Genomic DNA, 13,609 nt, shown 5'->3' with positions numbered 1-13,609 from the left:
ATCCCACTTATTTTTAACTAGTGAAGGCAGACCAAAAAATTGGCAGAAGAGAGCATCCTATTTCTCCAAGGCTGTCAGAAAACTGGTAACTTAGACTTGAAACAGTGATTATTCTAATGACTTAATGTTCAAAACACATAAACACATACCTATTTTAATACAGGACTAACCATATATAAACTGCCTAACCATTATATCTAATTAATAATAAAAATATATATTTTTACAAATTCAAGAAGTCAATGAAGATTATAGAAAAAATTAACTACAAGATCTACACCAAACCCTATAAAATAGAAAGCCTTTTAATCATAAGCTACCTGGGCTTTATAGAGAACCCTACAAATCATTACAAATTTCCGTTTGGCTTTAAGATTCAATCAATTTGCTTACCAATTTTGAAAATAGAATAACTCATCTCTTAGACTCTAACAGTTTTCCTGAAATTTTATACCACAAATATTGAACCATATGGAATTATGTTTAAAAGTAAACCTTACTTTTTACACATAACACACAGTTTCTTTGGAGCAGGCTTGTGAGAGAAGGAGGAAAGGCAGGTGGTAGAACAAAAGAGGTGAGCAGATCCTTTTCGTTGATAAGCTGTCTGTCCCTTTTGTAAAGGTTTTTTGCAGTTTGCACAAGTGACTTTAACTGGTTTGGTGGGTTGCTGTTGGGCAGAAGGCTGGAAAATCTGTTTAGGAAGCGAGGCCACTGGTGATAAAGAATCCACCCCTGGCTGTTTCTGATTTCGAGGAAATGAAGCTGATTGGGAAATCCAAGAATCTTAAAAACAAAATGCACAAGAAAGAGCAATGAAATAAGTATTTTCACACACTGAAATGTGTATCAGAGAAACAGTTTTAACTTCTCATTTTGTACAAGTGTAAGACATTAATAAGGCAGCAGCAAAAGAGAGGTAATGAACACAAGTTTTGAAGAAAGAATAGCTGGTCGAGCCTTGGCCAGCATTGCCCAGTGGTTAGAGTGTTGGCCAGCACACAGGAGGGTCTCATGTCTGATTCCCAGGCAAGGGCACATACCTGGGTTGCAGGTCTCGTCCCTACACTCCATCCACCCTCCCCCACATCAGGCCCCAGTGGGAGGCAACCAATCGATGTGTCTTTGTCACATAAATGTTTCTCTTTCTCTCTCTCTCTCTCTCTCTCTCTCTCTCTCTCTCTCTCTCTCTCTCTTTCTCTCTCTTTCCCTCACTTCTCCCCACTCCCTTCATTCTCTCTAAAAATCAATGGAAAAAAATATCCTCACTCCTGAGAAAAAAAAATTTTAAATGACTAGTTGACATTCAGGTTCCATCCCTTACTAGACCTGGAAGTTACTTAAACTCTGTGCCTAACTCTTCTCTAAACTGAAAATGGTACCAACATGATATGAATGCTAACATAAAATGAAAAAACCATGACTAGCATATAGGAAGCACTAAAAATATTAGCCTTTAGTTCTTAAACAGGAAGAATCAATTTGCAGAATATTACTTTAAGCAAGGAAAACATACATCAACACAAAAATACAATAAAATCTTGACCAACCAGAATCTTTGATGAATATAATACAGGTATGTTTATATATGATTACTAGAGGCCCAGTGCACGAAATTTGTGCATGGGCGGTGTGTCCCTCAGACCAGCCTACACCCTCTCCAATCTGGGACCCCTCAAGGGATGTCCAACTGCCCATTTAGGCCCGATCCCACCGGGCAATCAGACATCCCTCTCACAATCCAGGACTGCTGACTCCCAACTGCTCGCCTACCTGCCTGCCTGATTGTCCCTAACTGCTTCTGCCTGCCAGCCTGATCACCCCCTAACCACTCCTGTGCCAGCCTGAACCTCCTCTGCCAGCCTGGTCACCCCTAATGCCCTCCCCTGCAGGCCTGGTCCCTCTCAACTGCCCTCCCCTGGTGGCCATCTTGTGTTCATATGGGGGCAGCCATCTTTGACCACATGGGGGCAGCCATCTTGTCTGTTGGAGTGATGGTCAATTTGCATATTACTCTTTTATTAGATAGGATAGAGGCCTGGTACACGGGTGGGGGCCAGTTGGTTTGCCCTGAAGGGTGTCCCGGATCAGGGTGGGGGTTCACTTGGGGCATGGGGCAGCCTGGGTGAGGGGCCTGTGGTGTTTTGCAGGCTGGCCACGCCCCCCAGCAACCCAAGTGGAGGCCCTGGTATCTGGGATTTATTTATCTTCTATAATTGAAACTTTGTAGCCTTGATCAGAGGCCTGGGCAGGCAGGAAGGGGGGGTGGGGGGGAATTTGGCTTCCTCCATCACCGGGGGCAACCCAAGCCTCCTGCTCTCTCCAGCTATTTATCTTCTATAATTGAAACTTTGTAGCCTTGAGCAGAGGCCAGGGCTGGCCAAGGCGGGCGGGAAGCTTGTCTTCCTCCATTGCCGGGGAAACCCAAGCATCCTGCTCGCTCTGTGGCCACAGCCATCTTGGTTGGGTTAATCTGCATACTCGCTCCTGATTGGCTGGTGGGCGTGGCTGGTGGGAATAGCGGATGTACGGTCAATTTGCATGTTTCTCTTTTATTAGTGTAGATGCACTGGAGGTGGGGTCCCTCAGCCCAGCCTGCCCCCTCTCACAGTCCAGGAGCCCTCTGGGGCGGGAGGCAACTCGGCTATCAGGGGAAGGCAACACCCCCATCATACCTCTGCTGCTGCCACTGCCGCCAGTGCAAGCCTTGGCCGGCCCTGTTTACCTGAGCCTCGGGCGGCCCTGAGCGGCTGGGCAGCTGTCATACAAGGCTTGCCTGCACCTCGGGCCAGCCCTGGGAGGCTGGGGGCTGAGGGGACTGGGGGACTCCGCAGGAAGGCGGGCCTGGCCATGCCACACGCCTGCTGCCCCAGCAGGGCTGAGGAGACTGGCGCCACCATCTTGTGGCTGTGGGCACCGCCATATTTGAGGACATGGCAGTCAATTAGCACATTCCCTCCTTATTGGCTGTGGGCGCCGCCATCTTTGTGAGGGTGTGACAGTCAATTAGCATATTCCCTCTTTATTAGATAAGAGGATATGTATGGAGAGAGAGAGAGAGAGAGATTGACTGATTTCAGAGAGGAAAGGAGAGAGAGTTAGAAACATCAGTAATGAGTCCCAATCAGTTGGGTTCAGTGGATAGAGCATTGGCCTGTGGACTGAAGGGTCCCGGGTTCGATTCCCATCAAGGACATGTACCTCAGTTGCAAGTTCAATCTACCACCCCAATCGGGGGTGCGTACAGGAGGCAACCAATTGATGTGTCTGTCTCACATCGATGCTTCTCTCTCTGTCTCTCCCTCTCCCTTCCACTCTCTCCAAAAATTAATGGAAAAATATCCTCAGGTGAGGATTAACAAAACAAACAAAAAAAAGAAACATCAGGGATGAGAGAGAATCATTAATTGGCTGCCTCCTGCACACCCCCTATTAGAGCCCTAAACCCAGGAATGGACCCTGATAGGGAAGTGAAATGTGACCTCCTGGTTCATAGGTCGAAACTCAATCACTGAGTCACACCAATGGGGCAGGGAAACTTCTTTACTACAAAAACCTGAAGAAGGCTATTTCATATTGTTGACCCAGTCCACAACCTAATGGTTTCAACAGGCTGCATACACTGCTTTTCAAATCTTACTTTACTCCACAATTCCCCCCACCAAAAAACATATATACTTTATACAAAGAATAAATAGAGTTCATTCTGGAATCCTGTTATCCTGCTATCATCAGGGTAACTGAACAGTTTTTTTTTTTTTTTTAATATATTTTATTGATTTTTTACAGAGAGGAAGGGAGAGGGATAGAGAGCTAGAAACATCGATGAGAGAGAATCATCGACCAGCTGCCTCCTGCACACCCCCTACCAGGGATGTGCCCGCAGCCAATGTACATGCCCTTGACCGGAATCGAACCTGGGACCTTTCAGTCCGCAGACCGACGCTCTATCCATTGAGCCAAACCAGTTTTGGCTGAACAGTTTTAATAAATGGGTAACAATAATATTGAAGACAAAGAAAGTAAATCACTGAATGAAATGGCAATTCTACCTTCTGAGAGTCCTTCAAACAAAAACTATATTTGAACTTATGCTAGAAGGACTAGCTTTTTGCAACACAAATTCTGACTCCCTAAAATTTTCAATTTTGTAGTCTTATCATTTCCATATATACTTAAAGGAATCTATTTAAACTTAAAGGCATCCTATTAACTTGATTTTGAAAAACTGGTGCTTCTATTTTCAAATTAGTTTTAGGCCCTACATAAATAATGTAATGGCTCCCTTTCCCTATTTTTCAGCTCTTACATTTCCCCTATTTTCAATTTTCATCTCCTCCAACACCAAAAAACTTTTAGAACTAGAAGGTACCTAATCATTTCACATCATGGGATAGCAGTTTAATCAGTCTGAGAGCCAAAATTTTACACCTCTCTATCACAAATAAAAATAGCAAATAAACACAAGAGCTAATTCATAAACTCAAGAGCAGGTATATGTTTAGTTTTTCTGATGAGTACTTTACATTGCCTTGTGTAAGAGTTTGAGTAAAGAAGAGCACAACTCTTATAATATGTCTCTTTAACCAGAAATACTCCTAAAGCAATCTGTATCCCAGATACATTAATAACAATATTCTTAAGAGCTAAATAGAGAATTAACAAAATCAAACATATACTTGACATAGTCAAAATTTATTAGTTCAAGATTTATTGCTAGGTATTTAAAGGAGTAGTATAGGAGGGGAGAGTTTGCAAAACTATACCTACACAATGATCTCAGATTAGAATTAAATATACCATTCTCAATGGTGAAAATGAATGTTCTTTTCTTTCTCATACTCATATTTTTAGACATTTATAATTACAAGAGAGACAAAATAGCCAATTAAAATCTAATTGGAACATTATAATTTCTTATAAACTTTTATGTGAGCTGGAAGGTTACAATGAAAGATGCTCTAATATACAACTGGTAGTAGTATAAACTGGCAAGAACTTTCAAGAAGGCAGTATGACAATATATTTCTGCAACTTAAAAATGCCCTACAAATATAAACACACACACACACACACACACACACACACACACACACACAGTGTCAAGCGTCTTCAAAAGCATGAAAATTTTTCAAAACTGAATAATAAGAAATACATTTCTTTCAAAATCTCTATAAACCAGATACTATTTTAGGCCATAAATCTTTAGGGGGACAGAACACTATACTCTAAAGAAATAATTAGAAGTTTGAACAGAGATGTTCATCATAGACCTACAACAGCAAATATGGGAAAAGTGAAGTATGGGTATAATATATTCATACCCATTCATTATGCAGCCATTAAAACTTTTTGTATATGTTAATGGTTTGAGAAAATACAATGTAATAAGAAATGGGAGGAAAACTGGAAACAAAATAATACAGAATTGCATTTCAACCAAGTTAAAAAACACAAAGGAAAAAGACTGAAAGACATCCATTCAGAGCATGAACCTTTAGTTAGTAAGACTCCAAGGGACTTTTCCTCTCATTTTTTAATTACAGATTTTTCAAACATTCTCTAGTAATTTGACATTACTATTATAACCAAAAAAGAGAATATAAAAGAAAAATGACTAGCATTTCATTGAGTACTAGAGGCCCAGTGCACGAATTCACACACCAGTGGGATCCCTCGGCTGGCCTGGAGGATCGGGCTGAAACTGGCTCTCTGACATCCCCCAAGGGGTTCCAGATTGCAAGAGGGTGCAGGCCAGGCCAAGGGACCCCACCGGTGCACGATCTCAGCTGGGCAGGGACACAGGAGGTTGGCCAGCTGGGGAGGAACTGCAGGAGGGCTCCAGTGCATGTCCGGCCCGTTTCGCTCAGTCCCAATCAGCCAGACCCCAGCAGCAAGCTAACCTACGGGTTGGAGCGTCTGCCCCCTGGTGGTCAGCGCATGTCATAGCAAGAGGTTGAGCGGCCTTATCATGTCATTAGCATATTACACTTTGATTGGTTGAACAGCTGACCGGATGACTGGATACTTAGCATATTAGGCTTTTATTATATAGGATTCTACACGACCTAAGTTTTAATCATTTCTTACTATTCTCCACAATTCCTAGGCTGACAAAGTTGCTAATGAGCCTAAAATGATGAAAGAACGAGACAGACACACACAGGCTTGGGTACAGGTGAAAGAGAAAGTGATACCCATAAACATGGTCATGAGAAAGCCAGAATTCTTACAATATTTTCACAGAGCAAAGCTACCCACAGAATAAAATTTCAACCTTCAAATATAAAAAATTATAAGCAGCTAGTAAGTAAAAATTAAAATCAGATAGGTAGTCAAAATTAAACAGAGAAAGTAAAACAAATATAAATGCAATTACATCATATTATATTGTTCCTTAAGTGTGCTATTTATCTTTTTGTTCTCTACACAGTAAAACAACACAACTAAAACTAAAAATATATAAGTAAAAAATGAGTACATGACAAATAAAATGCCAAATTGTTACAATTTAGTGGTGGAATATAAAGAGTATTTTTTAATCCATTAGACATATAAGTTTATGATTGATTTTCTAATAATTATGGAGAAATACTACATGTGGTTTCACTCTGATTAGTGAAGACTCCAAACTTAGAAGTCAATAGAATATACTTTACATGAATAAACTAACGAAGGTGGCATCAATTACTACAATAGAAAAAGCAACAGCCAAAGTTCAAATTCATTTACATGGGGTGGAATATCACTCATGGCTTACCAGGACTATGATGACTTGCAGATTCTCCATTCTGAAAAACATCTCCTGCCACATTCATCCTACCAGGATTAAAAGGTCCTACTCCAGTCTTGGTCTGTGAAGTTAAAGATGGGGTGTACGTTTGCATATTAACACCAAAATTACTTGACTGCAGTCCGTTAGAGACATCTCCCAAGTTGGTATTCTGCAGTGATGTTACATGTGTAATCATTAAGTTCATATCTCGCCCGTCAGAATTTTCTAATTGGCCATCATTCACAGAGCTTACACCTGTTTCTAAGGTTGTAACATTAGCAATCTGAATTTCAGAGTCTGGTTCTGTGGTGATACCACTATTACCCATTCCTGCATTTACCTTACTTCTTGAAAAACTGGAAGTGGAGAAATCCACATCATTGGTTCTGTTTTTAGTCTCAGGAGGTCTCCGAGGTTCAATAAAATTGGAGGAATTTTTCTCTTGCCCTTGATTTGTTTCCATATCCTCTTCATCATCAATGACAATTGTCTCACTTACATTTCCCTTCTGAGAAGCCAAGTCTTTTGAGGAAGGAAGAATTTTGGAATCATTTCCTTGTAGTTCTTCATTTTTTGATGATGTACATGTTACGGTTCTTTGATCAGAAACCACTGATGCAGAAGATGGGGGAGGTTGTACAGGTTCAATAAAAACAACATCATCATCATCTTCCACTGATGAGTTTTGAAATTTATTAGATCTACAAACTAAAGGATTAGGTGCACCACTAAATGAATTTCCAACATTCGTGAGACTAGTTGCCATGGCCGTACTCCCTAATAAAACAGGAGTCTGATCAGTCAGTTCTAATCCTCCCACTGAACCTGTGTCCATGCCAAGGAACCTGTTAAGGAGATAGAAAAAAGAATATAAATGGCCAATACATGACATTTTATGTTACTCTAATTGAAAAAAAAAATCTTTAAGTTCTCTTTCTTTTCTATTCTAAATGAGAATGATTCTTATATAATACCCCGGAAAATTTTGATATCCATTCTGTGATCTTCGCTTATTCACTAATCATTTCCTATAGTTTACGTGTGAACCTCTAGCAACATAAAAAGGTAAATATCCAATTTTTAGCTCCACCACCTCCTCTCCTTCACAACATTTATTTACTCTATAAAACTAACAGGAAAACATATAAACCCTCTTACACTTGAGCAGGAAAATAACCAAAATCTGATAATAAAAATCCCTACTCTAAACATTTGTCCTTCTGTATTAAATAAAATGGTATGGTTTAGTCCATAATTCCCCTTACCTCATCTTTAAAAAAAACACAAAAAAAAACCCTGTTTTTTTTTATCCTCCCAGGCTCCCATGTAGCTGTATGATTAAACCCTTGTAAGAATCTGAAATCTTGCCCTAGCCGGTTAGAGCATCCACCTGTAAACTGAAGGGTCCTGGGTTCGATTCTGGTCAAGGGCATATGCGCAGGTGTCAGGCTCAATCCCCAGTGGGGGCTGTGCAATCAATGATTCTCCCTCATCAGTGATGTTTCTATCTCTCCCTTCCTCTCTGAAATCAATAAAAACATGTTTACATGTTTTTTTAAAAATCTGAAATCTTCCTTGACCCTATCTTGAAAGCTTAAATCCTTATTTGCCAGGCACTATGCAGTGTGCTTTATGTCTTTTTTTTGTCCCCAAAAAAAAGTATACACACTTTTTTCTGATAGTTCAATTGGTGTTTCTTTCTTTTCAGATTTAACCCATTGAAATTAATAATTATTCAAAGTGTATAGGTTGAGGGCATGCGACAGGGGATAAGGGCATGCGACAGGGGATAGGGGAGGCTGGGGGAAGGTCAAGGGGGAAAAAAAGGAGATATATGTACTACTACATGTAATACTTTAAACAATAAAAAATATTTTAAAAAATTAAAATTTTAAAAAAAATAAAGTGTGTATACATTTTTGGGGGACACTTTATATGTATTAGTCTGAATAATGGCCCCCAAAGATATCAAATCCTAATTTCTAGAACCTATAAATGTTAACTTATATGAAAACAAAAAAAAAGGGTCTTTGAAGATATGATTAAAGAATTAAAAGTAAGATTACCTGGGTGGGCCCTAAATGCAATTATATGTGCCTTTATCAAAGAAAGCTGGATGGAGAATACAGTATAGGTACAAGAGAATACAGGGACCATAGAGGTAGATTAGAGGAGACTGGGTGATGCAGCCAAGGAATGCTGGCAGTCACTAGAATGTGGAAGAGGCAAGGAACTCATTCTACCCCCAAAGCCTCCAAAGGAAACATGGTCTTATTTACACTTTAAGGAGCCCAGGATCACGGATTTCTGACATCTGACCTCCAGACTGAGAGAAAAAATTTCTGCTCTTTTAAGTAAACTTGTCTACCCTCAAGTTTGTTGTAATCTGCTACAACTACTATAGAAAATAAACACAATCCACTTTAGGTATATCCTCAAAACAACCCTTGATATAGCTATAAAATTTGTCCCATTTTAAAGTGGCTTAGAGATGCTAACAAAAACAGGCCCAAGCCACACAGCTAGAATGCACACCCAGGCATTTATAACTCAATAGTTCAAACTCTTCACCGCTCTGCTATATTCAACTAATATTTTCTGAATACCTACTATATATGCAGGGCTGTATTGAAGACAAAGAGACAGCAAACAGTTAACAGTAAAGAACCAGAAAAGAAAGAAAATAAGGTCGTGAGCAGATGGAGAGGATAAGGTCATAGGCATAGATGGTAGTAGAACTAATCTTGAACATGAATTACCTTAACCTCAGAGACAAAACAAGAAAAAGCAAGGGGGAAATAATGACAGGTGAATATAGATTGTATGTAATTTGCAGATAGGATGGGTGGGAATTTGAAGTGGTTTATACAAGGCAGCCTCATTTTCATAGAGTAGGTTATCTGATGAGAGGAAACTGGTTGCACAGGTCTTAAAGCCTGGTCTAAGAGCCCCAATGCCAACTCTTGAACGCTTTGTAATCCTCTTTCTCGAATAAAGCAACATAGACCACTTTTTTAAAAAAAGACTGGGTTAAGAACACTTACTAGCTTTATATATATAGTCATTTGCTTATGTTGCTATGAAGAGCCTCTGGAAGGAAGAAGATAACAATATCACTTTGGCAGACGGGACACAGGGATAGAGAAATTACCCACAGTCAATTTTGTTGCATTTTCTCAATTTTTGAACAGGATTTCTCACTTATTTTTAAAGCTAAATTTAATTATTTTAAAATCAGAGTTAGCCCTGCCCAGGTGGCTCAGTTGGGAGAAGTGTTGTCCACTACACCAAAACAGGTTGCAGGTTCAATCCCCAGGCAGGAGTATAGGAGGCAACCAATGTTTCTCACCTTGATGTCTATCTTCCTATCTCTCTCACTCTCTGTCTCTCCCCCCCTCTTCCCCCCGCCCCGTCTCTAAAATCAATAAACATATCCTCAGGAGAGCATTAAAAAAAATACAGAGTGACAACACAGTGATAAAGAGATAACTACTTTTCTTTGGTGATCAGAGAATATCTCTATGAGAGCAGGTGACATTTACACGGAAATCTGAAATGACAAAAAAGATCCAACTGTGGAAAAATTGGAAGAAGAGCATTCCAGCTCCTGCCCCCCCAAAAAAAAGCCTAAAGGGAATGAGGTTGGTAAATTCAAGCAACAGAGCCCAGCCAGTGTGGCTGACTGGTTGAGTGTCGACCTGAGAATCAGGAGATGACAGTTTGATTCCCAGTCAGGGCATATGCCCGGGTTGTGGGCTTGATCTCCAATGTGACATGTGCAGGAGGCAGCCGATCAATGATTCTCATTGATGTTTCTTTCTCTCTCTCTCTCTCTCTCTCTCTCTCTCTCTCTCTCTCTCTCTCTTCTCTCTCTCTCTCCCCCTTTCATCTCTGAAATCAATAAATAATTTTTTAAATCAATAAATAGAATAAAGGCCAGTGTGGCTGGAACAAGGTAAGTAAGAAAGAATACTATGACATGAAATATAAAAACACAGAGCAACAATTCACCAAGGAAAACAAGTTCATTACTTAACTGCATTCAACAAAGATTTACCAAGCACATAGTATGTGCAAGATACTGTCTTAGGCACTTGAGAAAATCAATAAACCAAACAGGCAAGCATGCCTGCCATCAGAAATCATGAATTCTAAAGGTAACAGTTTGGAGTTTGCCATAACAGGAAACACTACAGCATTTATACCAAAAGGCTAACATAATCTCACACGTTTTAATGGATCACTCTTTTCTGCTACATGGACAAAGATAAAAACAGACCTAACCAGTTTGGCTCCGTGGATAGAGCGTAGGCCGGCGAACTGAAGGGTCCCAGGTTCAAGTCCGGTCAAGGGCATGTACCTTGGTTGCGGGCACATCCCCAGTAGGGGGTGTGCAGGAGGCAGCTGATCGATATTTCTCTCTCATCGATATTTCTAACTCTCTATTGCACTCCCTTCCTATGTAAAAAAATCAATAAAATATATTTTTTTTTAAAAGAAAGAAAAAACCAGAGAGCCACTGGTCCAGGTGAGAGATGATGACAGCTGAAACAAGAGTGGTGATGGAAAATGAAATAAAATATTAGGGTTAGGGTTTTTTGAAAAGCAGACCTTGCTGACATGAAAGGACCTGCAGACATACTATAGACTGAAAAATAGTCATAGAACACAAAGAATATTACTACAGCCCTGACTGGTTTGGCTCAGTGGATAGAGCGTCGACCTGTGGACTCAAGGGTCCCAGGTTCGATTCCGGTCAGGGCATGTACCTTGGTTGTAGGCAGGGAGTGTGCAGGATGCAGCTGATCTATGTTTCTCTCTCATCGATGTTTCTAACTCTATCTCTCTCCCTTCCTCTCTGTAAAAAATTAATAAAATATATTTTTAAAAAAAAAGAATATTACTACAGCATTATGAATTCCCCCAAATCCAAATATACGTGCACAATATGTTTTTCCTAAAGTACACATATTTTTATGTACTAGGTGTAGCAGTTAATAATGAGGATTTTTTTCAATAGATGGAGTTACACATACGTTGATATATATGCGATTTGATATGTATGCTATTTTGTTGTATTGACAACAAGCTTCAAAACTTCATATGTCATATTTTAAGGTGTTAACATCACAGATATTTTTATGCTTAAAAATGTCGAATTTCGTGCCAAAAAAGAGAGCATTTGCAGGAAGTTTTAATTCATTACTTTATTTTGAAGAAAAGTGCTGCTGAATGCTTCGGGAAGCTTATGGTGAACATGCTCCATCTCAAGATACTTGTGAACGCTGGTTTAAACGCTTTAAAAGTGATGATTTCAATGTGAAAGACAAAGAACGTCCAGGTCAACTGAAAAAGTTTGAAGACCAACAATTACAAGCATTATTGGATGAAGATGCGTGTCAAACTCAAAAACAACTTGCAGAAAGATTAAACGTTGCTCAGCAAACAATTCCCAATTGTTCACAAGCAATGGGAAAGATTTTAAAGGAAGGAAAATGGGTGCCACATCAACTGAACAAAAGACAAGTGGAAAACCGAAAAGTCATCAGTAAAATATTGCTTCAACGGCACAAAAGAAAGTCCTTTTTGCATCGAACTGTGACTGGCGATGAAAAGTGAATTTATTTTGAGAATCCCAAACGCACAAAATCATGGGTTGATCAAGGTCAACCATCAACATCGACTGCAAGGCCAAATCGCTTCGGAAAGAAGACAATGCTCTGCATTTGGTGGGATCTGGAAGGTATGGTGTATTATGAGCTTCTAAAACCAGGTGAAAGCATTAATACTGATCACTACCGACAACAAATAATCAATCTGAACCATGCTTTGATCATGAAACGACCAGAATGGGCCAGAAGACACAGCAAAGTAATTTTGCTTCATGATGACGCACCACCACACACTTAAAAACCAGTTAAAGACACGTTAAAAGATCTTGTCTAGGAAGTATTAACCCACCCACCATATTCACCAGACCTTACTCCTTCAGATTACCACTTGTTCTAATCGATGGCACACGCACTTTCTGAGCAGCACTTCAAAATGTACAAAGAAGTGGAAAATTGGGTCTCTGGTTTGCCTCAAAACAAGAAAAATTCTATTGGGACGGTATCCACAAATTACCTGAAAGATGGGGGAAATGTGTAGCTAGCAATGGACATTACTTTGAATAAAGCACTTTTTTTAAAAAGTATACTTTATTGATTTTTTACAGAGAGGAAAAGAGAGGGATACAGGGTTAGATACATCGATGAGCGAAAAACATTGATCTGCTGCCTCCTGCACACCTCCTACTAGGGATGTGCAGTAACCAAGGTACATGCCCTTGACCGGAATCGAACCTGGGACCTTTCAGTCCGCAGGCCACCGCTCTATCCACTGAGCCAAACCAGTTAGGGCTGAATAAAGCACTTTTGATGTTTCTCCTGAAATTATCGTGTTTTCTTTGATTACAAAATCCGCATTACTAACCAGCACACCTAGTAAATTCATAGGAAAAAAAACAACCCTAGAAGGAGAACATTATATTAACAGAGTAGTTTGCTGGAAGGGTCAGGGAGGTTTCAACAAGTTGTATTTTAGGTTCCACATTAATCTACAAAGAATTTCAGGAAGCTTAAGCACCTGAATGAACAATGGGGAAAAGAGAAGATCACAAAAAGCTGATCAAGCATTGAAATGAATTACCATTCTCCTGATACAGAAGGGACACAGAGTAACTACTTTTCACAGACATTAAATAAGGTTATGCCAACTATTTTTATGAAATACTGTGTATAGACCATATCATTTGTCCCAGGTATTTATGGAAAGGCTAGAAGCCAAAATTCA

At 39.8% G+C, this 13,609-nt stretch overlaps 1 protein-coding gene across 2 annotated transcripts in view; it reads right to left on the bottom strand.

Annotated features, from left to right (window-relative positions):
* The window catches only part of ZMYM2 (zinc finger MYM-type containing 2), a 195,208-nt gene that overhangs the window by 129,948 nt on the left and 51,651 nt on the right, over positions 1 to 13,609 (bottom strand). Inside the window, exons 5-7 of one of the 2 annotated variants that reach the window (XM_028136284.2) lie at positions 7,116 to 7,620; positions 6,761 to 6,854; positions 501 to 786 (exon numbers count right to left, since the gene is read on the bottom strand). In XM_028136284.2, the coding sequence (XP_027992085.2) occupies positions 501 to 786; positions 6,761 to 6,854; positions 7,116 to 7,620 (885 nt within the window). Of the gene's footprint in view, positions 1 to 500; positions 787 to 6,760; positions 7,621 to 13,609 lie in introns of both variants that reach the window. The other variant, XM_054718723.1, reaches the window with a different exon arrangement.

The sequence above is a fragment of the Eptesicus fuscus genome, chromosome 7 (assembly GCF_027574615.1).
Source record: "Eptesicus fuscus isolate TK198812 chromosome 7, DD_ASM_mEF_20220401, whole genome shotgun sequence".
NCBI classification, from domain to species: Eukaryota; Metazoa; Chordata; class Mammalia; order Chiroptera; family Vespertilionidae; genus Eptesicus; species Eptesicus fuscus.
This window is presented reverse-complemented; position numbering and strand designations above follow the sequence as displayed.